The 27844-nt window shown below is 42.3% G+C and overlaps 1 protein-coding gene across 1 annotated transcript in view; it reads left to right on the top strand.

Moving 5' to 3' along the window:
- The first annotated feature begins 579 nt into the window (after positions 1–579).
- The window catches only part of TEK (TEK receptor tyrosine kinase), a 36441-nt gene continuing 9176 nt past the window's right edge, over positions 580–27844 (top strand). The window contains exons 1-11 of the mRNA XM_004949580.5: positions 580–791; positions 13499–13810; positions 18135–18245; positions 20008–20160; positions 21235–21366; positions 22305–22445; positions 23205–23333; positions 25185–25339; positions 26111–26252; positions 26655–26816; positions 27635–27769. Of these exons, the coding sequence (XP_004949637.1) occupies positions 740–791; positions 13499–13810; positions 18135–18245; positions 20008–20160; positions 21235–21366; positions 22305–22445; positions 23205–23333; positions 25185–25339; positions 26111–26252; positions 26655–26816; positions 27635–27769 (1624 nt within the window). The 5' untranslated portion in view covers positions 580–739. The remainder of the gene's footprint in view (positions 792–13498; positions 13811–18134; positions 18246–20007; positions 20161–21234; positions 21367–22304; positions 22446–23204; positions 23334–25184; positions 25340–26110; positions 26253–26654; positions 26817–27634; positions 27770–27844) is intronic.

Genomic DNA, 27844 nt, shown 5'->3' on the forward strand with positions numbered 1-27844 from the left:
AATTTATCTGAGTGCTGCCTTTCCATGTATTTCATTAATTCTACTCAGCTTTTGTGGTTTTATTTTGTATTTTTCCTCACGTTTACTTCTGAGTTTTGAGCCCCCCCCCCAGAGTGAAGTGCCATTTGCTGAAGTCATAAAAAGTCTGGTTATGATTTATTACTGTGACAAGTTTTCAGTCTGTTTCCAATAGTCGGATGCAGAGAAAAATAGTTTCCAGTGAAGCACACCAAGTAAAGGAGTAGTTGGCTGGATTGTGGCTGGCATTGGTCTGTGCTGGATTCAACCGGTTGCTTCGTTAGGGTTTGCTTCATGCTTTTATTGCTGAGTGCTGGGATGCTACCCGCCTGCTGGGGGATGCCATCACTGTTCCTGTTTTGCTGGCTGCAACCAGCCGCTGTCCTCTGCTCCTGCAGCAGCTCCTGATAACTGTTTTGATGTATTGCTGGATGGACGGGGCTTGCACTGCCCTGTAGTCCCGCTGATATAAAAAATGCCTTTAAGATCCTGCCTTTCCCATCCTAATCTACAAAGGAAACAGGAAAAAGGAACTTAAACTCCCTGTACTCAGACAGCAATGAGACTGTTCCAGCCTGCTCCGTTGCTGCAGTTTCTTGCTTGTGTCTTGTAAACACGCTGCAGCCCAGCATGCCGGAGGGGAACCACTGGTAAAATTTTGACCAGGGGAAGGATACTCCATGAGCTGCTGTAAGAACTGGATGGATATATTTTGGAAAGCATGGACCCTTTGGCACCTCTGGTTCTCTATGGATTCAGCCTGATTATTTCAGGTAAGCTTTTGCTTTAATATCTACAGCTGACCTGTCACGCCCTTCTTGCTTCCCAGGCAACGTGTGGTCAAAACACACAACTCCCCACTCCTGCCCTGGGAATCACTTTATTGATTAATTACCCATGTTTGCTCCAGCGTGATCACTTATCTCTGTGAGGTGCTCCCACAGCAGGCGAGGGCAGGAGGGCTGGGAGCAAGGTATCAGGGAGCGTGCTCTGCATTCACAATCTGCTGCTGCCTCTTCCTAAACACTGAAGTCACTTGTTCACACACACACACACACACACACACACACTGCAAGCTAGATGTTGACTCTTTCTGTGGCTTATTTTGTGAGCAGGCTGTGCAGCAGGAAATGTTGGCGCCTCCAGGTATTCCAGTGTTAGATTTTAGACAAGCTTTCTGTCAAGACTCTGCAGCTGGAACCTAGATGGAAGTCAGTGGACAAAACGGCTGGAAATACCCATGTTATTTAAGACCGATTAATAGCACTTTAAGTACAACCGAAGGATGATTCAGTGTTATCAGCAAAGGTGATAAGTTATCAAATCAGCAGCTTGTCACAAGAGACATATGCAGAAAGGAATACGGTAAAATTATCTTAATGTAAATCTTGCTTGTAGAACCTGGAACATTAGTGTTAGAGATGTGTTTCTGAAGCCATCAAAGGCAGAGTCCTGAGGAAGCCTGCCCCTTCCTGAGCTGCTCCCAGTTGCTCAACTTTTAAGCCTTACTATCTCCACCCATATTTTGATACTCTAGACAGTTTCTTCAAGGAAATCTGTGAGGGAAGATCTGTAAAACAGGAATACAATAGGTCTGAGCTCATTCCTAAAGATGTAAAGATACACAGGTCCTTCTAGTCCATCTCCAAGTAAGTAAGTAAGATGCTGTAAAACAGCCTATTGAGCTGCAATGAAAACCAGAACGTAGCATGAAAAGGCAGAAGTCTTCACTGTAGTGTAATTCACTTTACAGTTTAAACTCTCACAACTAGCAGCATGATAGTAGCTAAGTGATATTATGAGCTAGTTCGTTGGAGATGGCTCTGAATTTTTAATTACTCTGGCACAGAGAATAGGCAAGAGTTTAATACAGGCAACAAAAAATAAGTGTTTAAAATCCGTTGAATGCGTGTTTGTGAGTATCCTTCCTTAGCCATTGCTGCAGTAGGCTGCGTATTGTTTGCCAATTCCTATTCTCTGGCTGATGTTTCGTAACTGCTTAGCTGCACGGTGATCCAAGCACAGCCACAGCCTGTCAGGAGGTACTGGTGCTGCTGCCATTATGGATGGAGAGGGAAAGAAAGCCCAGTTCACCCAGTTATTTCCCTTTTCCCTCCTTGATATAAAGAGCAAGCAGTTTTCATGAAGTCAAGAACACAGGAGAAGCAAAAACTTGGCCATGCAGATTAGCAGCACAGACAGGCAGTGCAGACCACAGGGCACAGCGAGAGCCGCCCATCGCAGCCTTTTCCACAGGGGCTCTCCGGTTAGGTGTGTATCACAGTCACACCCATCTCGATAGATCTGTCAGCTTTCCCGCTTTTGTTTGAGAATGATATCATGTTTCCTGGGGCGAGCGCGGGACGACAATGTGAGCCTGCTTTCTTCCAGATACCACAGGCGGAGCTCAGGAAGGCGGGCAGACGCTCCCCAGCAGCAGAGGCGCTGCGGCCTTCTCCCAGCGGTGTGGGCTGCCCTGGGCCTGCCTTTGCGAGGCTCCAGCTGCAAGGAACGGCCTTTGATTTATCTCCTAATTTTAATAGCGTTGCCCCATTTTAGCAGACAGAGCTGAAGGCTTGATTTGGATGGTGATATTCAGTACCCGCTTCCCAGCGCTGCAGCACAGCCTCTGCTGAGTGCACACCACAGCAGTGCTCGCCTATCCCACAGCACACTTTCCCATAGCAGGCCCACAACAAGGAACAAATGTCACAGTTTGCCTCTTGCTTGCTGACCACATCCTCAGGTAGTCTGGATGTTTGCTGTCGGCTTCTCACAGCATGCTAGCTGTCAAAAGCAGTGGTGTGTGAGTGCTGCTTTAGCAAGATGGACTCCTCTGGTAAGAGATTTGTAGATATCAGCAACAGTCAGAATGAGTTTCAAGCACATTTCATTACTGCTGGCTTGTCAAACCTCTGTGTTCTCAAAGATAGAAAGTATCTTCAGTGCTACAGCTCTACACTACCAATAATATTAAATCCAGAAGGCTGCTAAAAATACTGGATTTCTTATTTTGGGGGGTGGTTTTCAGGATCCATATATGGTAAACACTAACAAGGTCACATTAGTATTTTAAGAAAGGATAGCAGTGAAACTAACAGTGTCGCTGAATTTGATGTGAACTATGTATAATCCCTATCGGTGGCTGAGCTTTCTTTGGGATCAGTAGGTGTTATCATGAAAATTATACACACAATTCTAAATGTCATCATTATTGTATGACTCACTTACATGTTTGGAAAGTAAAGCAGCTTTTAACATACATTGCCAAATTCACACGAGCACATTTATGATGGTGTGTGCTCTTCAGAACTACGAAGAGATGATAATTTCTTGTTGCAGAATAGAAAGTCCTAACAATTCTGTTTCAATATTTGTTTCTTCTTTCTGAAGCTTGACTTAACCTATAGAAAACCTACATTTTCTCCTGTGCACCTTACTGTACTCTTTCTCCAAATGCTTGCAAATATGTTAATGATCACAGAATCACAGAATGGCTTGGGTTGGAAGGGACCTCAAGGTTCATGAAGCTCCAGCCCCCCCGCCACAGGCAGGACTGCCAACCTCCCCATTTAATACTAGACCAGGCTGCCCAGGGCCCCATCCAACCTGGCATTGAGCACCTCCAGGGATGGGTCATCCACAACCTCTCTGGGCAACCTGTGCCAGCACCTCACCACTCTCGTATTAAAGAATTTCCCATAGTTAAATGAAGGACCAGGTTTGTGTATTTTTGGAAAGGCTGCTGTCAGAATGAAAAAGCACCTGAACTTTGACCACAGACTAACAATCCTGTCTTTCTGAGCCTCTGACAGCTTAATGGACACAAACCACGTCTAAAATTTTTATCTCAGGAATTTCAGAATTACTCTGAGTAGACATTAGATTGATGCAGGATATTTCAATCACCAAAATGATCAAACACTTTCTAATGTGAATTGCAGGAGAAAGTGAAGAAGGGTTCTCACTCCTTAAAGGTTTTTGATTTCTAAGATCCAGGAAATGCACCTGCCTGCCACTTGTATCATTTACATAGAGGATCCTGTTATCTTTTTCAGGTGCCTAAAGTTTAGACAGGATTTAGACTCTTGCTGAGATAGAGCCATCATTGACTCCAGAAATGATAGTTCTGTCACATTTATTACTAATGAACCTCTATGACCTGCTGACACCTTTTATCTCAGCACAGATCCACAAAGACTGTCCTTGATTATAAAATGAGTCCATCTAAATCTTGGGAGAAAGGAGAGCTGATCTTTCCTCTTGAGATTGCTGGCTGTAGGTTTGCAAAGGAAAAAAGTTCCAGCAGTGACCATTATTACTGCCCCCGACTCTGAATCTAGAAGCCAAAAACAACAACTTCAGACAGCCCTGTGCACCTACTCTGTGGGGACTCATGAAAGGGGGCTGATTCTCTTCCATTGTTTCTTTTTATCCTTATAGTTTGCTCTCAGTATGTGCCTGGTTCAGCCCCAGGGAGAGTCAGGGCCTCAGCAAGCCTGTGTGCTCAAAGGCCTTCCAAGCAACTAGGAGCAGTCAGGAGTGGAGAGGCATTGCAGCAGGCACGAGGGAATAGCATCTAAAAGCGTGAAATGAAATCACCCAACATCCACATCTGTTAACATGTGCCACTGCGTTAGATACAGTTTATACAGGTATATGTTAGATTGTTTGGATGTCATAATCAAGTTGGTTGGATTGATTGCTTTTTTGCTGTAATTTCACTTCTGGGAAAAAAAAGACCTGAAATATTTTGTTGAGATGATTGATCTTATATAAATTTAATCTGAAAGGATTTTGGTGGAGAAAATGGAGCACAGATGTCAGAGTTGCTGACTGTAGAGCTGGTCCTTCATATGTCCATACTGAAAACTCCTTGTATGGGAAACCTGCTGTTATTGATCACGCACACTTGAGTCTGTTTGGCCCAGGCCTGTGTCTCTAACACAGATTTCCATACCAGTTATTGTGGTGGGGAGGTTGCTGTGTAGGCACAGAATAAATATACCAAAAATGGATGCATCCACCACTTCTGTGAGATGGATGTACAGCTCCATGGCCAGCTCTAACCATGATGCAAGGGAATATGTTACATGGGGGAGTGCATACCGTGTAATGCTGAGCTCACTAGGGGGGATGCTGAGTCCTTTCCAAGCAGAGCTGCCCATCCCAGAAGACCTGCTTCTGGGAGAATTCCTTGCAAACCCCATCTGCTGTATTTCTGTGACACACCTGGAACCTGAGGGGTGAAAAGTGTTGAAAGAAGCTTCAGCAGAGGATATTCTCTGAAGGAGCTACCCTGTGCCAGTGGGAAGATCTTACTGAGCACACCCTTCCACTGCAGGAGACTCACAGAAAGGAAATAGCGTATGTCTGAAATGGAGGCTTTCCTGTGAAGAGTTTTGAATGCCGATTGTTTCTTTAGGGTGTAGATCTGATGACTGTGGTCAAGATAACGTGCAGAATAAGAACATGAACTAGTAATATTAATTGTCATATCATAAAGTATCAACAAACACCCAACAGAATCCATTTTCTAACTCACCACTAGGAAAAACAAGCACTTTTAGGGCTCAAGAATAACAGATATTTTCTAAATTTTGAATGGACCTTTGAAAGATAGACACCCATTATTCAAGAGCAATGTACTTCAACCTTTTTACTTCAAGGCCTGTTTTTTGCTTGTCTGTTGCTTTTATACTTTCTGCGTCACGACAGCCTGACCGATGAGGTGGCATGGTTAATTTCCCGTTTTGGAGCACAACAAGTTTCTCTAAGACAATGCAGTTCCAAACACTCTTCTGATACGGCTGATGGTTTTCTCTTCCATTATTTTCTAGCTGTTCATTCCTGACCTGCCACTGCACACTACTGTTAGCCTCCTGAATCACAAAGTGCACCTGGCACCAGCAAAATTCCCTGCACAGAAAAACCAGTGAGCAGCAGCTTGAGGGTACGCTGCTATACAAGAACAGAGTATGCATATCCAGCAGCCAAAGCCCACAGACACTTCTAGACACTGTGAATCTTTTGCATGCTATATGCTCTGATCATGCTGTGAAGACGAATTGATTGTGTATGCTGTTTTGTACATGTCATCTCAGTGCGTGCACACAAACCACATGCATAAAGAGTATACACAGCAGCCTCAAAAAGCAACTGTTGCTGTTATGGACAAATTGATTCTTGCCTGCCAGTATTTTCCTGGTGGTAGTACCCATATTTGGCTGGCTGCAAATCCAGCTAGGTTTAGCTGAGCCGCAGGCTTGCTCTGCTCCAGTTTTCCCACATTCTTCATCCTTTTTCAGCGTTACCTAGCACATTGTCAGCTGGTTGCTCAAGCAATCCCTACTGGTGCTTTTTTTTTTCCTGCTTTAATTGCTTATGGCAAACCACCCCTAAGGAGAAGTCACGAGAAAGCTTTCATCTTCTTTCTGTGCTTTAGTTACTCTTCACACAAACATTTAGGCACTCTCAACGTGGAAACAGCAAACTCAGTTGCACCAACCTTTCTTTATCACTTCCATCCTAAAAGATTTCTCTGATAGGCTATGAAACAACTGGAATGCAGAGGAAACAATTTTGCTTCCCCTTACAAGAGGGCAGCTGCATTTCCTTCATCTTCTCCAGATGCACCCAAAGGCCCATAAGAAAGCATTAGCTTCAGTAGCTTTGGCAGGCAATTGTATTTCTCACACTTGGACTCCCATCTTCCCACTAGTAGAAAGTAGCAAAACGATGTTCTATCACTAGTTTCTTATCCCCTTTTTTCTCTTCACAGTGTCTTCACTCCCAAAATAATGCCCTATTGCTAAGGGTGAGTTGTGTTGATTGAGCTATAAACCATCCCAGAGCCACCTGTTAGCATCCACATGATATAAGCAGTAGGATTCATTACACGGACAACAAAGATTATTACTGGCAAACTTGATTTTTCGGTCTTTTATGAGCTGTTTTTCAGCATCATTTCTGCCTCTCTTTTTTACCCTGGTGCTACTGCCAGGTGGCAGATGCACTTTATCTCTTTGGGCTAACAATAATCTCAGCACTGTTTTCCTGTTGAGGACAGAGCTGTCAGAGGGGAATTTGACTCATGTTGAGGAATTACTCAACTTGCCGCAGTCTTTGCATTCCAGATGAAGTTTCCAGGATATCAAGAGACTAGTGAGTTCATGAAGTGAATATATTATTTCAAAGCCACCCCACGACCCCCAGATTGTTTACTTTTTCAGATAGTGAAAAAAAATAACCAGTATTTACAAGAGAAATACTGAGTGCGCTGAAAAAAAAAAGAAAAAAGGGAAGGGAAGGGAAGGGAAGGGAAGGGAAGGGAAGGGAAGGGAAGGGAAGGGAAGGGAAGGGAAGGGAAGGGAAGGGAAGGGAAGGGAAGGGAAGGGAAGGGAAGGGAAGGGAAGGGAAGGGAAGGGAAGGGAAGGGAAGGGAAGGGAAGGGAAGGGAAGGGAAGGGAAGGGAAGGGAAGGGAAGGAGGAGGAGGAAATAAAGATTGCTAGATTCTGATGTGTCTTATTTTCTATTTTCCTCATGAAAATCATCCCCAAAGAGTTAGTGTTTTGGGACAGTTTCTGGCTAGCTTTAATACAGCATAAAGAGCATAAAGAGTACTCTTCTTTTTCTTTACCTCTTTTTCCTCTTTTTCTTCTTTTTCTTCTTCTTCGTCCTCTTCCCCCTTTTTTTTTTTCCTTCTAACACATATATGTGGCACAGACATACATGATTTAGTGGACATGGTGGTAATAGGTTGATGGCTGAGTTTGATGTTCCCAGAGGTCTTTCCAACCATAATGATTCTGATTCTTCTTTCTGCCTTTCCTTCTTTCCTTCTTTCTTTCTTTAGGGAGATATGTGGCTTAGCTCTTTATTGTTAACTTCTTCATATTTCAGTGCATTATTTCAATCCTGATTTTCTTCTGACTTGGTGAATTAATTAATAAATGAATTTCAATGTAATTTATTCAGTACTTCACTAACAATTAATTGGACACTATACTTTTGCAGTAATATTGCTTAAATTGTTGCCATTTGTATTCCTGAATAGATTAATTACATTATCTCAGTTTGATGTGTGCTTTATGCTGAAAAATAAAATCAAGGAGGAGGGCTGTTGACTTGACAGTCTGTGATATACATTTCCACAGAAATTTCACATTCCAGTGCCCCAAAAAAGAAGTTCTGTGGTTAGAATTATAATGGAAGTAAGAAACTGCTCTGCTCTCAGTGTGAGACCAGGCATACGCCAAGCACAGATTGCAGTACAGCATTGTATGGTTTATACTCATATTCTCAAGTAGCTCCTAGCAAAATAATTTGTGTTCCAAGCAACAGCTGTAACAGAAACAAGAACAGCCTAAGCAAGCAGTTCAAATTATATCACGTTTCTTTCCCTCACTAAATCTGATGGAAAAGGGGATGAAATTTACTGAATAAAACCTTCCTCCTTTCTGCCCTCACTTCCTCTTTTATTTAAGTAATACTTTGAAGGAATTAATGTCTCCACTCATTTCCTACCACAGATCTTCTTTCTTCCTTTGTTATACTCCAGATGCACAGGGAAGGACTTCCATCTTATAGTCATATCAAGCAATTAACAATAAGGCTCTTTAAATGTACGGAAATGAAATACCGTAATAGCTAAACCACTTTTCTTTCCACTCCTACTCAGCATTAATTAACAGCTAAAACAATTACTCAGATCTCTACATTCTTGATGAACTCTGGAAATATGGGCTTGTCAATAAATACTTGTTTGGGGGGCAGTGGTTTATTGTTATCCTTTACCATGATGGAGCTGACTAGTCTTGCTGTGGTGGAGGACTATTAGCCACGTCATGGGATTAAACCATTTCCCAGTGCCTTTGTAAAAGCATCATGTTAGGCAGAAATTGACTTGAATCTTTCCATGATTTCCTGAGGACCAGACAAGTGCTAAGTATAGATCACAAAGTATTTGGGCAGCAACTTTCTGTTATACAAGGACAAAACCTAACACTTTTCTACTCCGTAGTTCTTGCTGTATGCATTAATCTACAGCAATAAGCTGTCTCACCTAGAGATTACCCAGTACTGTTTCCAGATGATTTTTCCAGCACCAATTCTGATCTGAGGAAGTGATAATTCAAGCTTTATTACAGATTGTCTTGTTCTTTGAGCACGGGATGTGTTCCAGGGAACTTCTCAGAAGTGTTTCCTCAGTTCTTCCAAACTTAGTTTTACTGGTGCAACACAGTACTGAAAACATGGTGACTGACTGTGTGGCAGAACGAATGGCCTTTGGTCAGATCAGCACTGCCAGATTATGTTTAACAGAAGAGAGAGCACAGTCCTATAGTTCAGGGTGGGCGAAAATGTCTACCTGCACGTGTTTCACTGTACGGGTTTCAGTGGATGCACTATGATTTAAGCTTACTGCTTTAGAGGACGCTGTTCAGCAGATGCCATTTCCTCCATGCCAGGAGGACACAAAGCCCTGTGTAGCAAATGAGCACGTGTCAGAAATATGAGGCAGTGAATCCTCTCCCATTTTCAACGTCAGCCTTCTGCAAGTGCTCTCTCTTCTGCAAATCTACTTGCACACACAGCAAATTGCCTTCCTGATAAGGTCAGTCCCTCAAGGACTGTGGCAGGAGTCAAAGGACTTTTCCAAGGAAACACAGAGTATTGTCACTGACACAGGGACAGGCTGTTTCCTGTCTCTATTTGTTGTACTTTTCTCAAAGAGTCAAATCCTGTTGTCCTTAATTGGTCCTTGCATGTTCAAAGTCTTCATTATTACCAAGGGTGGGACCTGCCTGTTTTGCACCACCAGGTAATGAAAATCCATTCTCACTCAGCAAGGACAGCTGTGTTCGCCCAAGATGCATTGCCAAGAAGATATGCTGTAGGAAGCACAAAGCATAAAACATATGTAGATTTCACACTTTTCTGATCGGTTGTTTGGTTTTTCCATAATCAGTAACTCCCAGTGGAGACAAAGAAAGCCTTCCTGTCACCTCCGAGGCCTGTGGCTGTCTTCAAAAGGCCAGTCCTGCCAGGTTCTTGAGTTCACAAGTGAAACACCCTCAGACATGCTGCTACAGCGCTGGTTTTTGAGATACACTAAAGCCTAAACTTTTCTTAGAGCAAAACTCACCTGGATATATTTTAATTTCTGCTTGCAACATACCTCAGCTGTGAAAATTTAGCTGACAGATCATGTCTGGGGAATGAGTCAGTGCTTATGCCTACATCCTTTTAGACACGGAAAGGTCTTCTGGAGAAAACTCTAGAAAAATCTGCCTGTGTTCTGTCGGTGTCATGCATGTGTTTGAGTTGCTCTGCGTTGTGTGATATAGCAAGATGCCTGTGCTTAGGCAATTCATCAGAAGATTATCCATCTACTGGTGGCTGGGTTCATATTCCTCTGGAATAATCACATGTATAGATGAGCAATAGGCCTGTGACATGGATGTTCTATACCTTCATTTTCACAGTTTGTATCATGGCAGAGAAAAAGACAATTACGCAGCAAGTGCCCTGAATCTCATACGACATCACTTTGCTATGTCTTATATAGGGACCCAAGGTAACACAAAAACTAGTCTTCAAAACTCAGACTTCTTCTGCCACTTTTTCTCAGCATATTGAGAGATTAAAATGCAGAGAAGGAAGAGTTACTATTTTCACCTTTCAATCCAGACACTTTCCCATGTAACATACAGTAGGAACCTGCTTTAGCAGGGTGTTGGACTGGATGAGCTCCAGAGGTCCCTTCCAATCCCTGTGATTCTGTGTGTTGGAAACTGAGGGACAGAAAAACACTGGAAACAGAGAAATGAAACTGCAGCCCTGCATGTGCAGTACCTCCTGAGGGGCTCCAGCAGTTTGGGTGCATTTATCTATATTGGGAATGCAGTTGCAGCTCTGTGCCCTGCAGATGCTAGGCAGAAATGCCAAAATAGCTCAATTCTGACCTGTAGCACCCTGCCCGATCTTAAAGCAAGTCATGGAGTCTGGATTCAGGTTTCATTCTGAGTTTCATGAAATCAGCATCTTGCAGTTTATGATTTTAAGCATATCTCTACCTGGCACATGAGGTCATGGGTCATATCCTGCTCACACAATCCCAAGCTCTCTGCCTTCAAGTCTGGTAGCTTTTGAATTACATCTGCCTATAGCTGAGTGAGAGCACAAACACTCCTCAGTTAAAGTACTACAATAAAAGCTCTATAAATTAATGCACTTCTGGCTTCACTTCTATCATATAGCTCTTTAATTTTATCAAAGGATCACAGAGTTGCAGAATTGCAGGGATTGGATGGGACCTCAAGAGATCATCAAGTCCCACCCCCCTGCTAAAGCAGGTACCCTACAATAGGTTGACATCCAGTTGGGTCTTGGTTATCTCCATAGAAGGTAACTCCACAACCCCTCTGGGCAGCCTGTCCCAGTGCACTGTCACACTCACCATAAAGAAGTTCTTCCGCATGTTAGTACGGAACTGCCTGTGTTCAACTTTTAGGCCATTGCTCCTTGTCCTATCACTACGCACCACCAAGAAGAGCCTGGCTTCATCCCTTTGCTTCCCACCTCTCTTTAGATATCTATAAACGTTTATCAGCTCCCCACTCAGTCTTCCTTTCTCCAAGCTGAACAGACAGATCCAGGTTACTCTGTCTTTCCTTATACGGGAGATGCTCCAGGCCCTTCATCATCTTTGTGACCCTCTGCTGGACTCCTTTGAGTTTTCTTTGGTCTTCTTTGAACTGGGGAGCCCAGAGCTGTACACAGTATTCTAAATGTGGCCTCATCGGGGCAGACTACATGGGGAGGATGTACTTCCTCAGCAACAGGATGAACTGACTTCACTGACCTCCACCTTTATGCAGTACTTACTGTAAGGCCTGCTGCATCCTCTCCAGAAGGTTTTGTTTCTCCATGGTGTGACCAGGAACTACCTGGGCTGGCACAACACTGGACTGGATGTAGTGAAGTCACTAAGCTGTCATGACACCTCCATCCCCAGCATGGGGAGCAGGGACAGGCACTCTCCCTGGGATGCTTGCAGACTGCAGCAAGCACACAGACCTTCTGGCCTCCTGTATCCTGGGCTGCACTCATTTCTTTCAGTGACAGAAAGCTTTGGAAGCAGAATGGCACTAAATATTGGGTCTGTTTGTAAAGTACAAAGGATGCTTGTATCTAAAGCAGGCAAATTATCAAAGTGATGAATAAAATAATAAATTATTCTTTCTGCTTCAGCAAGAAAAAAAAAATGTTATTTTCCCTTCTCCTTACTGTAGATTTCAAAAATGAAGGGAAATGCCTATTATTTGCAGAGTTGACTATGGGAGACCTGTGTTCCCCTGCTACCACACGTTTGAACAAATAAATCTATAGCACCCTGTGTGAGATTCAGGTCATGTTGACCATTCTGAAAGAACTTCCAGCTCCATCTATTTCTAGTGGTTCTGCTTATAAAATAAACTTGTATTCCTGTTGATTAATAAGAGACTCCCGAAAAAAAAACAGCTCTGCTTCTGCTATGGACTTGTTCTTTGAGTGCCATGGTTCCTGCTGCCATGGGGCACTGAGAGGTTAATATGTGAATAGTTATGGAATCACTCATCCTAGCACGTAAAATAACTGAAAAAATATTCCAAGCATTCAAAATACTGCTAACTACTAAATCTAAAGACATATCCTATGTTCCAGTTTGTGCCCTTGCCCCTTGTTCTGTCACTGGGCACCACTGAAAAGAGCCTGGCCCCATCCACTTGATGCCCTCTCTTTAGATATTCATAAGCATAGGCTAAGCAGGCCCAGCTCTCTGTTCTTCCTCAGCGGAGAATCTCCAGCCCCTTTATCATCTTTGTAGCTCTCCACTGGACTTGCTCTAGGATCTCCATGTATTTCTTGTACTGAAGAACCCACAATGGGACACAGCACTCCAGATGTGGCCTCACCAGGGCAGAGTAAAAGGAGAAGATCACTTCTCTTGACATGCTGGTCACAGTCGTTCTAGTGCATTCCAGGATACCATTGGCCTTCTTGGTCTCAAGGGCAGACTGCTGGCTCATGGACAACCTGCTGTCCACCAGGACTCTCAGGTCCCTCACTGCAGTGCTGCTTTGCAGTAGGTCAGCCCCCAACCTGTACTGGTACATGAGGTTATTCCTTCCAAATGCAGGACCCTGCACCTGTCTTTGTTAAACTTCACGATGTTCTCTGTCCATATCTGCAGCCTGTTGAGGTCTCTCTCAGTGGCAGTGCAGTTCCCTGGTGTGTCAGCCACTCCACCCAATTTGGGAGCATCAGCAAAGTTGCTGAGGGTGCACTCTGTGCCTAATCTTTATTTTGCTGTAAAACTGTGTAAGACCAAACCAGACAGAAAGCCTGAAGACAGAGTGAAATATCTTCTCTGGTGATTTGACAACCCACATACTAAAAATCTGCTGTAAATTTTTTCCACTTGTTTTTCCGCTAGGTAAAGTGGAAGCAGCACTGGACCTCATCCTTATCAATTCATTCCCTCTGGTGGGCAACTCAGAGACATCACTTATCTGTATCACTTCGAAGTGGCGCTCCCGTGAGTCTATCACGATTGACCGAGACCAGGAGGATGTGACAAACCAACACCGAGAGCCTCTGGAGGTCAGTGAAGACTCAAAGAGAGCCACAGCCAAGATGGTGATATGGAAAAGGGAAAAGGCCAGCGAGACCATTGGAGCATACTACTGCGAAGGGAAGCTCAAGGATGAGGTGACAAGGATACACACCATGAAGATGCCACGGGGAGGTACTGTGCGAGGATCAAAACTGAATTTTGCATGTCATTGCGTGCAGGCCAGCAGTCATCCCTGTTTCACAGATGTGGTCACAAAAGTTGGCTCCAGAGCAGGCAAGGCAGCCTGCAGTCAGCTAAAATAGGACTGGGCTCAATTCCGTGTCTTTTTTTCATAAAGTGTAGAGTCAACTGGTTGATACTAGCTGCTAGTCATTTCCTGATGGAAGTCAGTGAGATGTCTACAGGTACTCTACCTGTATTTGGCTGCTGCTAGGAATAAAGTTAGGTGGCAGTGGCCTCAATGATGCCATAAAACATTACAAATGGAAACTCCTTCTTTGTGAGACTCCTTGACAGGTCTTAGATCTAGACAGCCAAACATTGCTATCCTTGTTTTTAATAGGCAACCTGAGCCTGGAGAATAACTGCCTATGGTCCAAGAATGCCATGTCAGCCAATTTTGATTTGCATATTCTCTGTCAGTATGGAAAAGAAAACCAGCACAACAATGGAAAGAAACTCCAGGGAAGTTTCTCTGAATCTAAGAAAATCATTCACAAAAATCCACTATACATCTCACTTTGGGTTTGGCTGTAAATCTACAGTCGATAAAGTAATCACATCAGGGAGATAATGGTTGGAAGGTGGATTTCCTCAGACCAGCACTCTGTTCGTTAAAATGACCTCATTAGTTTTAGAGACCACATTCTAAAGCACAGAGATCACCATAAACTACAGAAAAATAATGTGAACAATTTTGGCCAGTTTTCTGCAGCAAATCATGTTTTCAAAATTTCAACAGACTTTGTCACAGTTTACTGTTTTGCTGTAACGTTTTACACCGTGGCAGCTGGGCTATGCAGACACTTGATGCTCTTGTTTTTCTATGTCAGGTTTTACTAAGAAGAAATATCATTATTGGTATCCCCCATAATTATACAGCTAACTTAGAAAAAAAAAAGTTCTTCTTTCTCATGAGCTACAAGTAGTGTCGATTTGTTTTGTTTAGTATAGAGGTGTTCCAAGAAAAGTGAGCAGGACAAGTGCCTGTTTATTTGGCTCGTGTCATCTCTGACCAAATGGACTCTTCGAAGGCTCAGGATAGCCACCAAGAAGGCTCTGCTTGTGCACCTCCTTTGCAGGGCAAACAACTGTTGATTCAAAGGAGGCAGCGGTGGGGAGGAGGACATAAGATAGTGGTCTGTGGAAGGCTCTGGAAGAGGGAACACCACCTTCAACATGACCTGCCTCTGGCTGAAACCAGTGAGCTAAAGCTGCCATGTGCAGCAACCTCCATGGCAGGATGAGGATCCTCTGAATCCATCAGTGTTTTGCAATTAGTGTCTTTGCACCTGGGTGCAGAGAATTTAAAGTAACCGAACTTTGAGTGCTCCCTGTGTGGGATAAGTTGTTCCAACCAGAAATAAGGCAGCATTCACATCAGCATTGGGTAGGCTTCCACGAATCTTTTCCAGGTTTGAATCTAGATTTTCTTTGCAATTTTCTTTGCAAAAGTTCTGAATAACAGCAGTTTGAGCTAAGAACACACCAGCGAATGTGTGTAATCTAAACAGTGTGGGTTGGTGAGAAAGAGGTACAACAGAAATTCTCAAAGCTATTAAGTCCACAGAAAGAGGAAGAAGAGGTCAGTGAAGGACTGTGCTGTTTGGCAAAGCATCTGTAGTTGGAAAACAGGACATGCTGCCCTTTACTGTTGCTGCCTGAATATTTTCTAAAGACAGAGAGTGTTATCCAACAATAAAAATTCAACAAGAGTTGAAATGAGCAGTTTCCCATACAAAAGACACAGGAAAGAGCAGCACTTTTGAAAACCCAGCCACTGTTTTACAGCTCCAAGCCAAAAAGCTACTGAAACACTCACCAGGTATTAATCAGTTTGGTGACCCCACTGTCTTCTGCTCTATTACGTACCTGTTATCAGTTATGTAGATACACTGAACACTTTTGCCATGTAACAGGAAGGACAGCAGGCTCATTTTCCCATTTTATTCTATATGTGTGGCATTCTGAAAGTAAGGAGTCTGTTCTGCATTTCTTTGTACACTAACATTTTGGTTACACATGTAAATTGGCTCCTGCAGAAAGAAGAAATAGACTATGCTTTTTATATGTACAGGGAGCAATTATTATACCGGATATAGTATACGTACTTAGAATAGAAAACTTGTCCTGCATCTAGTCAAATACAATTTGTTCAATTTCTGTACAAAATGATGTGTATTTTCTTACATATGATTTAGTTTCCCTCCAGAAACTCTACAGAGCAGGCAAACAATGAGGGAAACACTACTGAAAGAATATTATTGGCATTTGCCCTGCAACTCAGTTCTGCAGAGCTGACAGTAAACTGGAGCTCCTGTCAGTTTTCATTTTCCTGTTTTTACAGAGGAATTACTACATTACTCTACATTGGAATCATCTAGATGTTACTTGAGATACCAGTGCCATATCTGCCATGTTACCTAATAACACGTCAGATCCTTGACGTTTTCCTGCTGTACCATGCGTGTATTAGGTACCATGCAGGAAGAGTCTGGCTGAAATCAGTTGAAAAACATGCACAGAATTGCCAGAGCTCCTTGAAGGGAGCATATAAACAGGAGGAGGAACAGCTGTTTATGATGGTAGATAGTGATAGGATAAGGAGGAATAGTTTAAAACTGGAAGGTTCAGGTTAAATATTAGGAGGAAGTTTTTCACCCAGAGGGTGGTGACGCACTGGAACAGGTTGCCCAAGGAGGCTGTGGATGCCCCATCCCTGGAGGCATTCAAGGCCAGGCTGGATGTGGCTCTGGGCAGCCTGGTCTGGTGGTTGGCGACCCTGCACATAGCAGGGGGTTGAAACTGGATGATCATTGAGCTCCTTTTCAGCCCAGGCCATTCTATGATTCCATGATTAGAGGTGGAAGGTGAGGAAAGCAGTAGCAGCAAAGGGCTGCCATGAGCTGAAAAAAACATGATGTGAGAGAAACGCAGCCAGCAGCAGCAAGCACAGGAGGAGCTCTGAGACTATGCAGCTTCAAAGCAGGAGGAGAAAAGGGTCTGCAGAAAATCCATGCTTCACATCTCTAGGAACTGTAGAAAGAAATGTACGAGAGTCAGATACAGAGCTGAAATTAATATTGCTTAATACTTTCAGAAATCAGGCAATTCCCCAAAAAATCAGAAAAATGTTCTTTTGACAGCTGTCATGTCAGTAGCAGCATGGCATAAAAACTCAGTGTTAGAGCAGAAGATCTGAGGTTGTTCTCAAAAATACTAAGAATTTTCCAGCTAAATGAATGTAAGCATCTCTAACTTCTAAGTTGTTTCAAAATAATATATGTGATTAAAATGAACATACAAATGACAATTTCTTGAGATTTTTCTGTGCCCTCCCCAGTTAATTTTTTACCTTTCTTTCACGGGTAATGACAAGTAAAGGAAAAAATCTCTGAAAATCCTTCTCTTTACTTCTGTCTTTTTCTTAAATCAGAACTATAAACAAACGCATAACATTGCTTTTCTCTTTGAGCAGGAAAACCAGTTTCCTTGATAACCAAAGAAATGCAGTTGAAATTTAGTAATTAAAGTTAAGCACACATCCAGTGGAAAAGTCCACTGCAAAACTGAAACATACCATTAACCTACATGTAGAAAGTGCCTCCTACAAATTAAGCCACATTTTCAGATGGGTCTATATAGAGAAAAGCAGTACTGAGTCAAAATACAGTTTATACTTTTGTTCTCAGCTAACATCCCAGTATTTATAGGTGATGTGGTGAATGAACACCAGCACAGGCCATGCTATCTTACTGCATCTCCCCCAGCCCCTACATGACTGCAATCTCCTGATCTGTCTCAACTGTTCTGCATCAGAAAGCTGAACCAGAGGAGAACTGAGTCAGGCAGGCTGCGTGTCTGCTTCTTCCTACAGTACATTTTCCAGTTCGTTATCCAGCCTGCTTTAAAAATGTCTCAAGGGATGAAGAAACTTAAGAAAGCATTTCACAGCCAGTTGGAGCTCCTGGCTATGAGGTGTTTTCAATTACTCAGCCAAAATCCATTAAAAAAAAAAAAAAATCATTAAAAAAAATCCATGTGTGAGTTTCTAGTAGCATTCTGTTTGAGGTTATGGGTGAGTCCCTGGTATTTGCTAAACAGAGGGATGAGATGGCTGGTGCTAAATAGTCTGTGTGTGCAATGAGGACATTTAAACATCAGATTCTGAGAGGGGGTCATGCTTGTAAATCAATCTCAGCTTTCAGCCCAGACTCCAGGTACAGATAACAGCTGCTGCAATTTATCCCAAACTTATGTCCTATTTTGTTCTTAGCTTCATTCCACCCGGTGGCCTTAACAGTCACAGCAAACAAGGGAGAGCACGTGAATATTTCCTTCATCAGAATGGCAGCAAAAGAAGAAGATGCAGTGATCTACAAAAATGGTAATTAACCTTTTTCTTGTCTCTGCATTCTGTCCTTGTCTTAGCCACCAACACGTAACTGCTTTAAAGTCACTGCTGATGATGTCCTCGCTGTGAAGCTGGAGCAGGCATAACTCCTCATGCATCCAATGTCCCTTAAAGGAACCATTTGCCATACTTAAATATTGAAACTGATCTACTTGTTTCTCTCCCACCGGAATGCAAAATCCTATCTACACCTTTCCCTTATTTCTCATTTTACCTTTTTCGTTTCTTTTCCCTATCCCCTCATATCTTTGCCTGTTTGACTTTAGCTTTTATCTCTTTTCTGTGCCTTTGTGCATGCTTATTTATCACATCTTTCTTTGCATTTCTACTGCTTTTCAAGTGCATACTAGCCTTGGAAACAAGTGCAAAAGGTGTCTTTTAGAAAGGGCAACATGCAAACCAGATTAAAGATCAGTTTCTTATTAGAGATTCAGCTATGACAGTGCACAGGGGGAAAAGTTTGCCATCACTTGTCCCTTCAGTATCTCCAGGAAAATTCTGTGACCCTCTATCAGCATTTTCCCATACAAGAACCAGCTGATGTGTTGGAGCAGAAGTGTTTACACGCCGGTGCTGCCTTCACTGCAGCTCTAACTGGAAGATTGTCAAAAAGCCTCAAACTAACTCTGGGCAGTAGGTCAGGTTCTCCACCTGAGATTGCAGCTGAAATGTCATCCTGGAGGACTCCTGGTACAGCACTGGGCAGTGAATAGAAAAACCTTGTCCTCACTTATTTAACTGTTGCTGTCTCTGATTTCAGACATTGAAAGTAACACTTCCCCCTTGCAGACGCTCACAAGGCCATCCAGCAAACACAACTATTTTGCTGAACAGAATTTCTTTAAGGCATTGGCATAACATGCTGCCATGGAAAATGAGCCACAAAAGCCGAACCTTGCTAACACAATGATAGCATGAGGCTTTCTCCGTACTTTGCTGTCATCACTTTTCACAGATTGCAACTCCAAAGACGTGTAAACAAACAAAGCACAGTTTCTGAACGAATCCTTTTCATTTTTTGCTCTTTTTCCTTGGCCCCACTTTCTTGAAGAGCTGTTAAGTGTTGCCATGGTCTTATCTGACTAAAAGTCTTTTTGCCGTTTTGACAGTGATCCTCAACAGGGTCTCATGTTTCACGGATTCCTGAGATTTGACTGCTAGGTAGTCCAAAGACCAAATGGTATCACCTTACATAGCAAGCATGTATGACCAACTACAGAATAACTTATGTATGCTCCCATGGTGAGAAAACGTAGAAGAGGCAGAAACGTGTTAAGTCTGGGAAGAAAAGATAAAGCTGCAGTGCACTCTTCCTGCTTTGGTCTGTGAGGTCGATCTTTGAGCTGGTGAGATGGCAGAGGACCTAGCCAGGTTTGCTGTTCGACTTCTCCCAGCCACAACGGGCTCCTTGCAGAGCCACCCCTCATTGCAGGAAAGGACAAGGAACAAAACAAAAACTTCCAACCACAACTCCTAGCTACGTTCTAGTTAGGCAGTGCTTAACTCAGACATGTTTGTGCCATTCACCTATTGCATCTCTTCGAGATCCAGCTTCCTCTTCGCTTGTGCCTCTCCAATTACTAAGAACTAGCACAGCTAAAGAGCTGTCAGCAAGTCAATAACTAATAAATACATTTTGCTGCTTACTTCATCCTGGCTGTCCTTCCTCAGCAATCAGCTCAACCTTGCTCTGGCTGTACACAATGAATGACTTCTGCCCGCTGTGCTCCTCCAGGTTCCTTCATCCACTCGGTGCCCAGGCACGAGGTGCCAGGTGAGCTGGAAGTTTCCTATCCCCATGTTCAGCTACAGGATGCAGGTGTTTACTCTGCCAGATACATAGGAGGAAACCTCTTTACTTCTGCTTACACAAGGCTTATTGTAAGACGTAAGTTCCATTAATGCGTGCTAATGGTTAATTGTTTAATGTTGTAATGAATATGATACAAAACTTAGACTGTGTCCAAATAAGGGCCAGAATCTTTCTTGGCATAGGCTGCCATCAGATTATGTCAGAAGAAATGTTTTTCCCAACAGTCTTTGGGATAAGCTGGTACTGATTTAAGCAGCTGAGAGAAAAAAATCTGCAGATTTAGGCACAATTCATCTTAACAATTGCCAGAAGAGATAGCTCTTTTCTCAAATATTTAAAATTTCAAGTAAGGTTGAACAAAGAAGGGTGGCACAGGGTCTCTCACGAATATGAGATGTGGATATGAGCACAAAATAAATTTTTCAAATGCATCTGTTCTTCGTGGAAAACTGAATCCCAGCTCCATTTATCCTAGAGCAATCTTTAGCATACTTCATTGTAATTTGACAAACTACACCGGTTTGTTTAAAGTAGCCACTAATGGTATTGGTACCTTTTTAAGTTATGACATGGGGGACAAAATCATGACAGGCATTAAAATCCAACATATAAACTGATTTATTATAGCCCAGAAACAGGTCATCAGTTGATCGAAGAGCAAAGATACAGCAGTGGTGAACTTTGTCTAATGAACTAATATAAAGAAAAACACTGGTGTGGAATAATGACTTGCCAAACGGTATTACAGTGGGAGTGATGTCAAGCTGGCACCTGCTGGCTAACTGTTGGTATGGCCCAATCTGAGTGAACACTGGGGCTGTTGTAGGTCTCAGATCCGTGCTAGAATAGAAGTATTACATGTAATGTCTTTGCTAACTTCCAAACTTACTTTCCCAGAGCAAAATCTAATTTCAAAAACTAAGGTGTCCTCAGTTTGTTCTATGACGATGTTATGCAATATTACTTTGTACTGTGCAACAGATCTGCTCCAGAAATACAAGCACTTCCACAATGAAAAAGGTGACCGTTTTACATGAAGTTAAGTGACCAACATTTGGGAGGGTGGCATATGGATCCTACAGTTACTACTGTTTTACTGGTTATTGAATAAGAAGATAACAAATATGTCATTATATCTTTTAATGAAAGGGTGTGAAGCTCAGAAGTGGGGCCCTTCCTGTAGCTCCCACTGCCCTTCCTGCATGAACAATGGCATTTGTCATGAAGATACTGGGGAATGCATCTGTCCTCCAGGTTTTATGGGAAAAACATGTGAGAAAGGTAAGCAAATATTCTTTTCAAAGATTACTTAGTAATTTGCACTCAGTAATAACCCTGTTTGACTCCTTATGGAGTCGGTGCTGGACACCAGACAGCGTTGAGTAGGATTAAATTAGTGTAGCTGTTCCTGTAGTTTACCTTTTCCTTCTCTCCTCACAGTATGATATCGCCAGAGAAGATAAATGTTTCCAGTTCCTCCAACTGACTGTCAAATGTGGGATAGACTATGAGTTACTGCACATACACTGGCACAGGGAAATGAAGCCCTGTACAAGAGATTCCCAGGCTGCTTCTGAAAAAGCTGCCATCTGCTCACAGGGTTATTTGTCTCTGCAAGACATACCAGAAACATACGTGTGTTAGTGCACATCTTTATTGGTGACAATCAGTTTGGATTCTGGAGAAACTGGAGGAGCACACTGCACACTGATCTCTCCATTGTGAGTGCAGTGCTAAATACGTACCTTAAAATTCTGACCACAGTGCAGCACTGCAAGTATTAGAGCTAAGCTACTGGAATAGCTGACATCTGAGCTACTCTAGTGTAGTAGAGATCATAGTGGAGAAATAAAACCTTGAGAAGCTTCATATGCACTCATCTCTTAGATTTTGTTTTCGTGGCACTGTTTATCCATTATGTTTTAGAAAGGCTTATAAAGAGAATTTATCGCTGCAGCTCTACACTCAGATACCTAAAGCAATGGATGCTTTGCTGATAGATTCTCATATGGCAGAAAGCTGTTTGTTTTAGCTGCTTGCATTTACCATTAATGGCTTAAGATGTGATGGAGGTTAATAGATCTAGTACCTGAATGGTGAAAATGCTATTTCTCATTATAATTCAAGTTTTTTGTTGTCTAAAGCTGTGTAATTGGAAACATCCTATCTTCTACAAATTAATGCTCTTGGGTCCTTCTTTCCTTTTACTCCTCTAATAGCTTGTGGAGCCAATACATTTGGCAAAACATGTGAAGAGAGCTGTAAAGAAAACTATGGCTGCAAAAACTATATGTTCTGCCTACCAGATCCATACGGTTGTTCATGTGCCACAGGTTGGATGGGACTGGAATGTGATAAAGGTACAGTCAAAAATATGGATAACGGTGAAAAGTCCTTACTGTGCTGCACCTATGAAATACAGGAGGGGTCTAACAGAGTACAATAAAAGATTGGAATTTTTCCATTCTCTGTTATAGGAATGATAATATTTATCTACCTCAGAGAAGTTTTTCAAATCCTCAGAGGAAAGATTTAGTAAAATTTCAAACTATTCAAATTATTCTGTAAAGTAATTGATGTTCCACTGAGATGTTGAAAATCCAGCAACAGATAAAGTCCTGCTGGATGTCTACAATTCACAATGAGCAATTCACTGCCAATCATATATCCACTGCTAAACAATATTAAGTATAATTAGTCTCGAGTATTTCAATCAGACTGCAATTTCTTTGAGACATGAAACACATGAGTATGTACTATATATATATATGAAGTACTGTGTGCTTCATATATGAGTATGTACTATTTTGTTCAATGGAGATGTGACTCTGATGAACTCTTTGAACACCACTGCGGTGCAAGTGAAACAGCATGGATGTTGAAGAAGCTTCAACATTCTTATCTAGTCTACAAATGACAGGCACAGATACAAACATGCCCTACAATGTCATGTTAGTTGTTCTCTGGATGCTCTGAGGGTGGCTGAGTGCTGCTATGTGCAGTTTTACACTGAGCCCAGCTAAGGGAACTAAGCCCTACCGGAGAACAGATGAAATTGAAAACTAAAGGAAGACATCTGCATGTACCATTACACTAACTGGAAATGTATGTTCTTGCAGAATGCAAACCTGGTTATTATGGGTCAGACTGCAAACTCAAATGCAATTGTCACAATCGAGGGACATGTGACAGATACAAGGGCTGTGTCTGCTCCTATGGATGGCATGGTCTGCAATGTGAAAAAGAAGGTAAAGCAAGGTAACACGGTAGTAAATGACTTTTCCCCAGTGTAACTGAAACAGATCTTCATGCTGGTATAGCATTTCCACTCCAGACTGGCATTCTTACACCGTCAATTGCATCCCAAGGGCCCAGAGCAATAAAGGTATCTATATACCATAGCCTGGTATGCTACAGTTGCATCAAACTCACATCAGATTTATATCTGCTGTTTGCATCAGGCATAGTACTGCCAGTTGGCAGGAGAAGGTGATCTTTCCTCTCTGCTTAGCAGTGGTGAGGCCACACCTGGATTGATGGATCCAATCCAGGGCTCCCCAGTACAAGAGAGACCTGGACATACTGCAGAATCCCACAATGTCCACAGAGCTGGACTGCAGCACTTTTTCTGTGAGAAAAGGCTGAGATTGCTGGGACAGTTCATCCTGGAGAAAAAAAAAGGCAGCCTCATCAATGTGTATAAATATCTGAGGGAAGTGTGCAAGGAAAATCATAGAATCATAGAATGGCTTGGGTTGGATGGGACCTCAAAATTCCAAATGCCCTGCCAGAGGCAGTGTTGCCAGCCCCTAGATCAGGCACTAGATCAGGCTGCACAGGGTCCCATTCAACCTGGGCTTGATCACCTCCAGGGATGGGGCATCCACAACCCCTCTGGGCAGTCTGGGCCAGCACCTCACCACTCTCTCAGTAAAAAACTTCCCCCTGGCATCTAATCTAAATCTTCCTTCCTGTAGTTTAAAAGCATTCCCCCTCATCCTATCACTTATGGTCACTATCAGTATCACTATAAATGCTTCCAGGCTATTTCCAGCGTTGTCCACTGACAAGGTTTGAGGCAATGGGCACAAACTGAAACACAGGAGATTCCCTCTGAACATCAGGAAGTACTTCTTTTCTGTGTGGATGATGAAGCACTGGCACACGCTGCCCAGAAAGGTTGTGGAGTCTTCTCATTGGAGACCTCCAAAAGACACCTGGACACGGGTTCTGCACATCCTGCTCTGGGTGTCCCTGTTTGAGCAAGGGTTGGACACACCTTGTGATTCTGTGACTTGTTTTCTTTAGAGGTAGATTTGCAACCGTCACCCTACAGACATTGATTCTGACCTGAATATCAGTTAGTGAAGGGACTTGCACATCCTTCATGCATGATTTTTGAATAGGTTTGTGCTACTTTACCACTGTATGCCTCTTATTTAGCCACATGCTCTTCTATACCACCTGGGTCAAGGTCTGTAATTGATGAGACACCACGACAGCCTTGGTATTTAAAGCAACCTTGTCCCTGTTGCACAGAGTTGAGCTAACAAAGTCAAATGTACTTCACAGAATCTCTTTGGATTCAGGCAAGGTTGGCATACAGTATTTTATAAAATGCATTCAGCGACTGTTATTTATGCCTGATAAATAAAGCAGCAAATCTGCCATTAACCTCTAAAAGCTTTCAAGCACAAAAACAAGTAGAGAAAACCACAATCCAACCAGCTAAACCACACTGTTGTGATCCAGCTTCTCTTCTGAAAAGATATAATGGAGAGTTACTGCACATTCATTACAAAATGTGTCCTTGATTTTATCATAACTAGTGTGTGCTGCTCTTGGAATATTAGAAAGAGCAACAAATAGAGAGGAAAGGAAAGGAAGCGAATACAAAGGTTGTTTCTTCTAGCATATTTATTCTGATATAACAGCTTTAACTTTGGTTGTCTTTGTCCTTGGGTAAGTTCAAATAAGTGAAGGAAGAACCAGATACCTATGCTCCCTATGCTTTCCAGAGTGTATGTGCATTATATGCCTAAATACGTTTGTTGCTTCTGCTTGAAGGATGACATTAAGGTGCTGTAAATCTTCTGTAGGTTCTGCAGACCTTTCACCTCAGATAGAAAACTTACTAGACCCTGTGGAACTCAACTCTGGTGTAGAATTCAAGCCCTATTGCATAGCTAGTGGAATGCCACTTCCTAAATCTGAAGAATTTAAACTTTTGAAGCAAGATGGAACTGTCCTAAGGGTAAGCTCTTGATTAATTGCTTCCAATCATTTCTGGTATTTATATTGTCTTCACCTGTAATTAATGCATGGTACGCTTTTCAAACATATTTAAAACATGGCCATAATTAATGTGGGCTAGCAAAAAAAGAAAAAACAACAACAACAAACCAACCAAATAAAAATTGTAAAAAGAAGTGACTTAGATTGATGGATCTCACATAGGCTAGGAACTGCCCAAGAAATAAATCAGAACATAACAAAATTCTTGAAAATGAGAAGGAAATCTTAATTTTTGCTAAAAAAGTAAATTGTACTTTGAAATATATAATAATAAATTAATTTTAATTATGTTCTCCAACTGTGGCTCACTGGTAAAAATGGACAATTTATTACTAGATAGAGTAGTAACTAATCAATTGTCTCTGAAATACGAACTTGATTATTTACTTTTCAACTTTCCAATTATGTTTTAGAATAATCATTAATAACTTTCCAATTATTGACTGCACATTGTGTATTGAAGATACAAGGAAGGAACAGCAATGCCTTTGATTTAAAGAGAAGAAAATGAGATACGTGATCAAACTCCACAGTCACCACGTGAGCTTCCTTAATCACAGGAGCAGAGCTGATTGTCTGAAGCACATATGAAACTATGGAGACAACCTCTATACAGCCTTCATATTGTCGTTCCTAAACCCTAGATAGAATTCCTATACTCTGGGAAAGGTGGAATGGGAACATTCCTTAATGCCCACATGTTTCAGGCCCCTATCTTTTGTCATTTCAGCCTTCCCTCATTGTCACCAGTAATCGCTCTGAAGCTATGTTTACAATTAATCGAGTCCTGCCCCGCGACACAGGAACCTGGGTCTGCAGTGTGCAGACAGTAGCAGGAATGGCAGAGAAACCTTTTCAGGTCACAGTTAAAGGTAAGAGCAAAAACCTTTGCAAATCTCTTTGCCTTTCTATCTTTAAAGCAAGCTTTATACTCTAACATGGCAGAGTTCCATTCTTGCACTGTCGGAAAGTATCTGAATTAATGTCTACAGTCAGCATATAGACAGAACCCTGGCACACACAGTATCCTAATTAAGTGCACTGGGGAAAATTAAAACATGATCATTAGGATTAAAAGAAAACCCAAGTGGTTTCTTTGTTTCTTTGTTTGTTTGTTTGTTTGTTTGAAGACCTAAACCATCAGGTTTAGGATCTAAACTCGTGTCTACTTAGAATTTGGATGAGCATTTCCCGTTTTCCTGTAGGACTAGGAAAATACCAGAGTTTAATGCAGGGAATTAAAAGGCTGGTTTAATATTTGCATTCTTGCTCAGTTCCTCCTGTGCCACAATATGCCCCAAGGCTGACAAACAGTGGACATAACTTCCTCATTATTGATATCAACGCTGAGCTACATACTGGAGATGGACCTGTGGTGTCAACAAAGCTCCTGTACAAGCCAGCAAAACGTTATCAGTCCTGGATGTCAGTGGAAGGTAAGAGTCTCTAATTCCTTCAACCACGAACTTCAGCTACATACTGAAACATGACTTACATCTGCTACTGACATAGATTCAAAAGATTCTACAACCCATGTAGGTTAAATCTTTTGTCACTGGCCATGTGGCTCCATGTAACAGTACTGTACAGTGCTAAAGTGAGTGTGGTACACCAAGAGTGATTGAAAGTATGTATTCAATTTTCAGCAACCAAAATATTCCCCTCTTCTACCCTAAGACAGTGATCATTGCTGGACTCAGCTCCTGAAAGCTCCTGTGCAAATACCAGGTTTTCAAAAGGAGTGAGTAGTATGGAGCTGACCGGAGCCTCTGCTGTCTTCCTTCATGTCTACTATGCACTCCAGTGAGACAGATATCTTACCTAAATATTGATCAGGAATGGTATGGGTAAAATGAAGCCTGCTCATGACTGACATGGATACTCTAATATTTTAGGCAAGATCTAAAATATTATAGGAAGCATTACAGGAGCTTCAGCAAGTAAACTGTTATACTGATTCATGATAAACAAAATCTGCCTACGCAGCGCAAACTGCCTAAGGAGCCAGTCTTGCTTTGAGCCAAAGGAAGGGTGGATGGAAACACTCCTTTGGCTGGGTCAGAACCAGTCAGTGGGATTACACTTCCTACATTTAAAATATATATATATATTATATATTTCTATATAGTTCATTTTAGTGGGTCAGGAACAAAAGAGGGGCCTGAATATCTCACCATCTGTATTTGGTTGTTCAGGGATATTTTCCTCTTTAACATTTTTCAGCTTCACTCTTCCTTTCTCTTTTTGCTTTCAGTTAAGGGTTCAACCAAAAGGCTGGACAATCTGGAACCAAAGACAGAATACCAGTTCTGTGTTCAGCTGAGTCGCCAAGGGGAGGGTGGGGAAGGCCATCCTGGACCTCAGGCGAGCTTCACAACAGCTGCGCTGGGTAAGTCATCATCCCTTTTCAGAAAAGGCCTATTTCAGGTGGTTATCTTTGTGGTCTGCTCCCTGGTGTGCACTT

Source organism: Gallus gallus, chromosome Z (assembly GCF_016699485.2).
Source record: "Gallus gallus isolate bGalGal1 chromosome Z, bGalGal1.mat.broiler.GRCg7b, whole genome shotgun sequence".
Classification (NCBI taxonomy): Eukaryota; Metazoa; Chordata; class Aves; order Galliformes; family Phasianidae; genus Gallus; species Gallus gallus.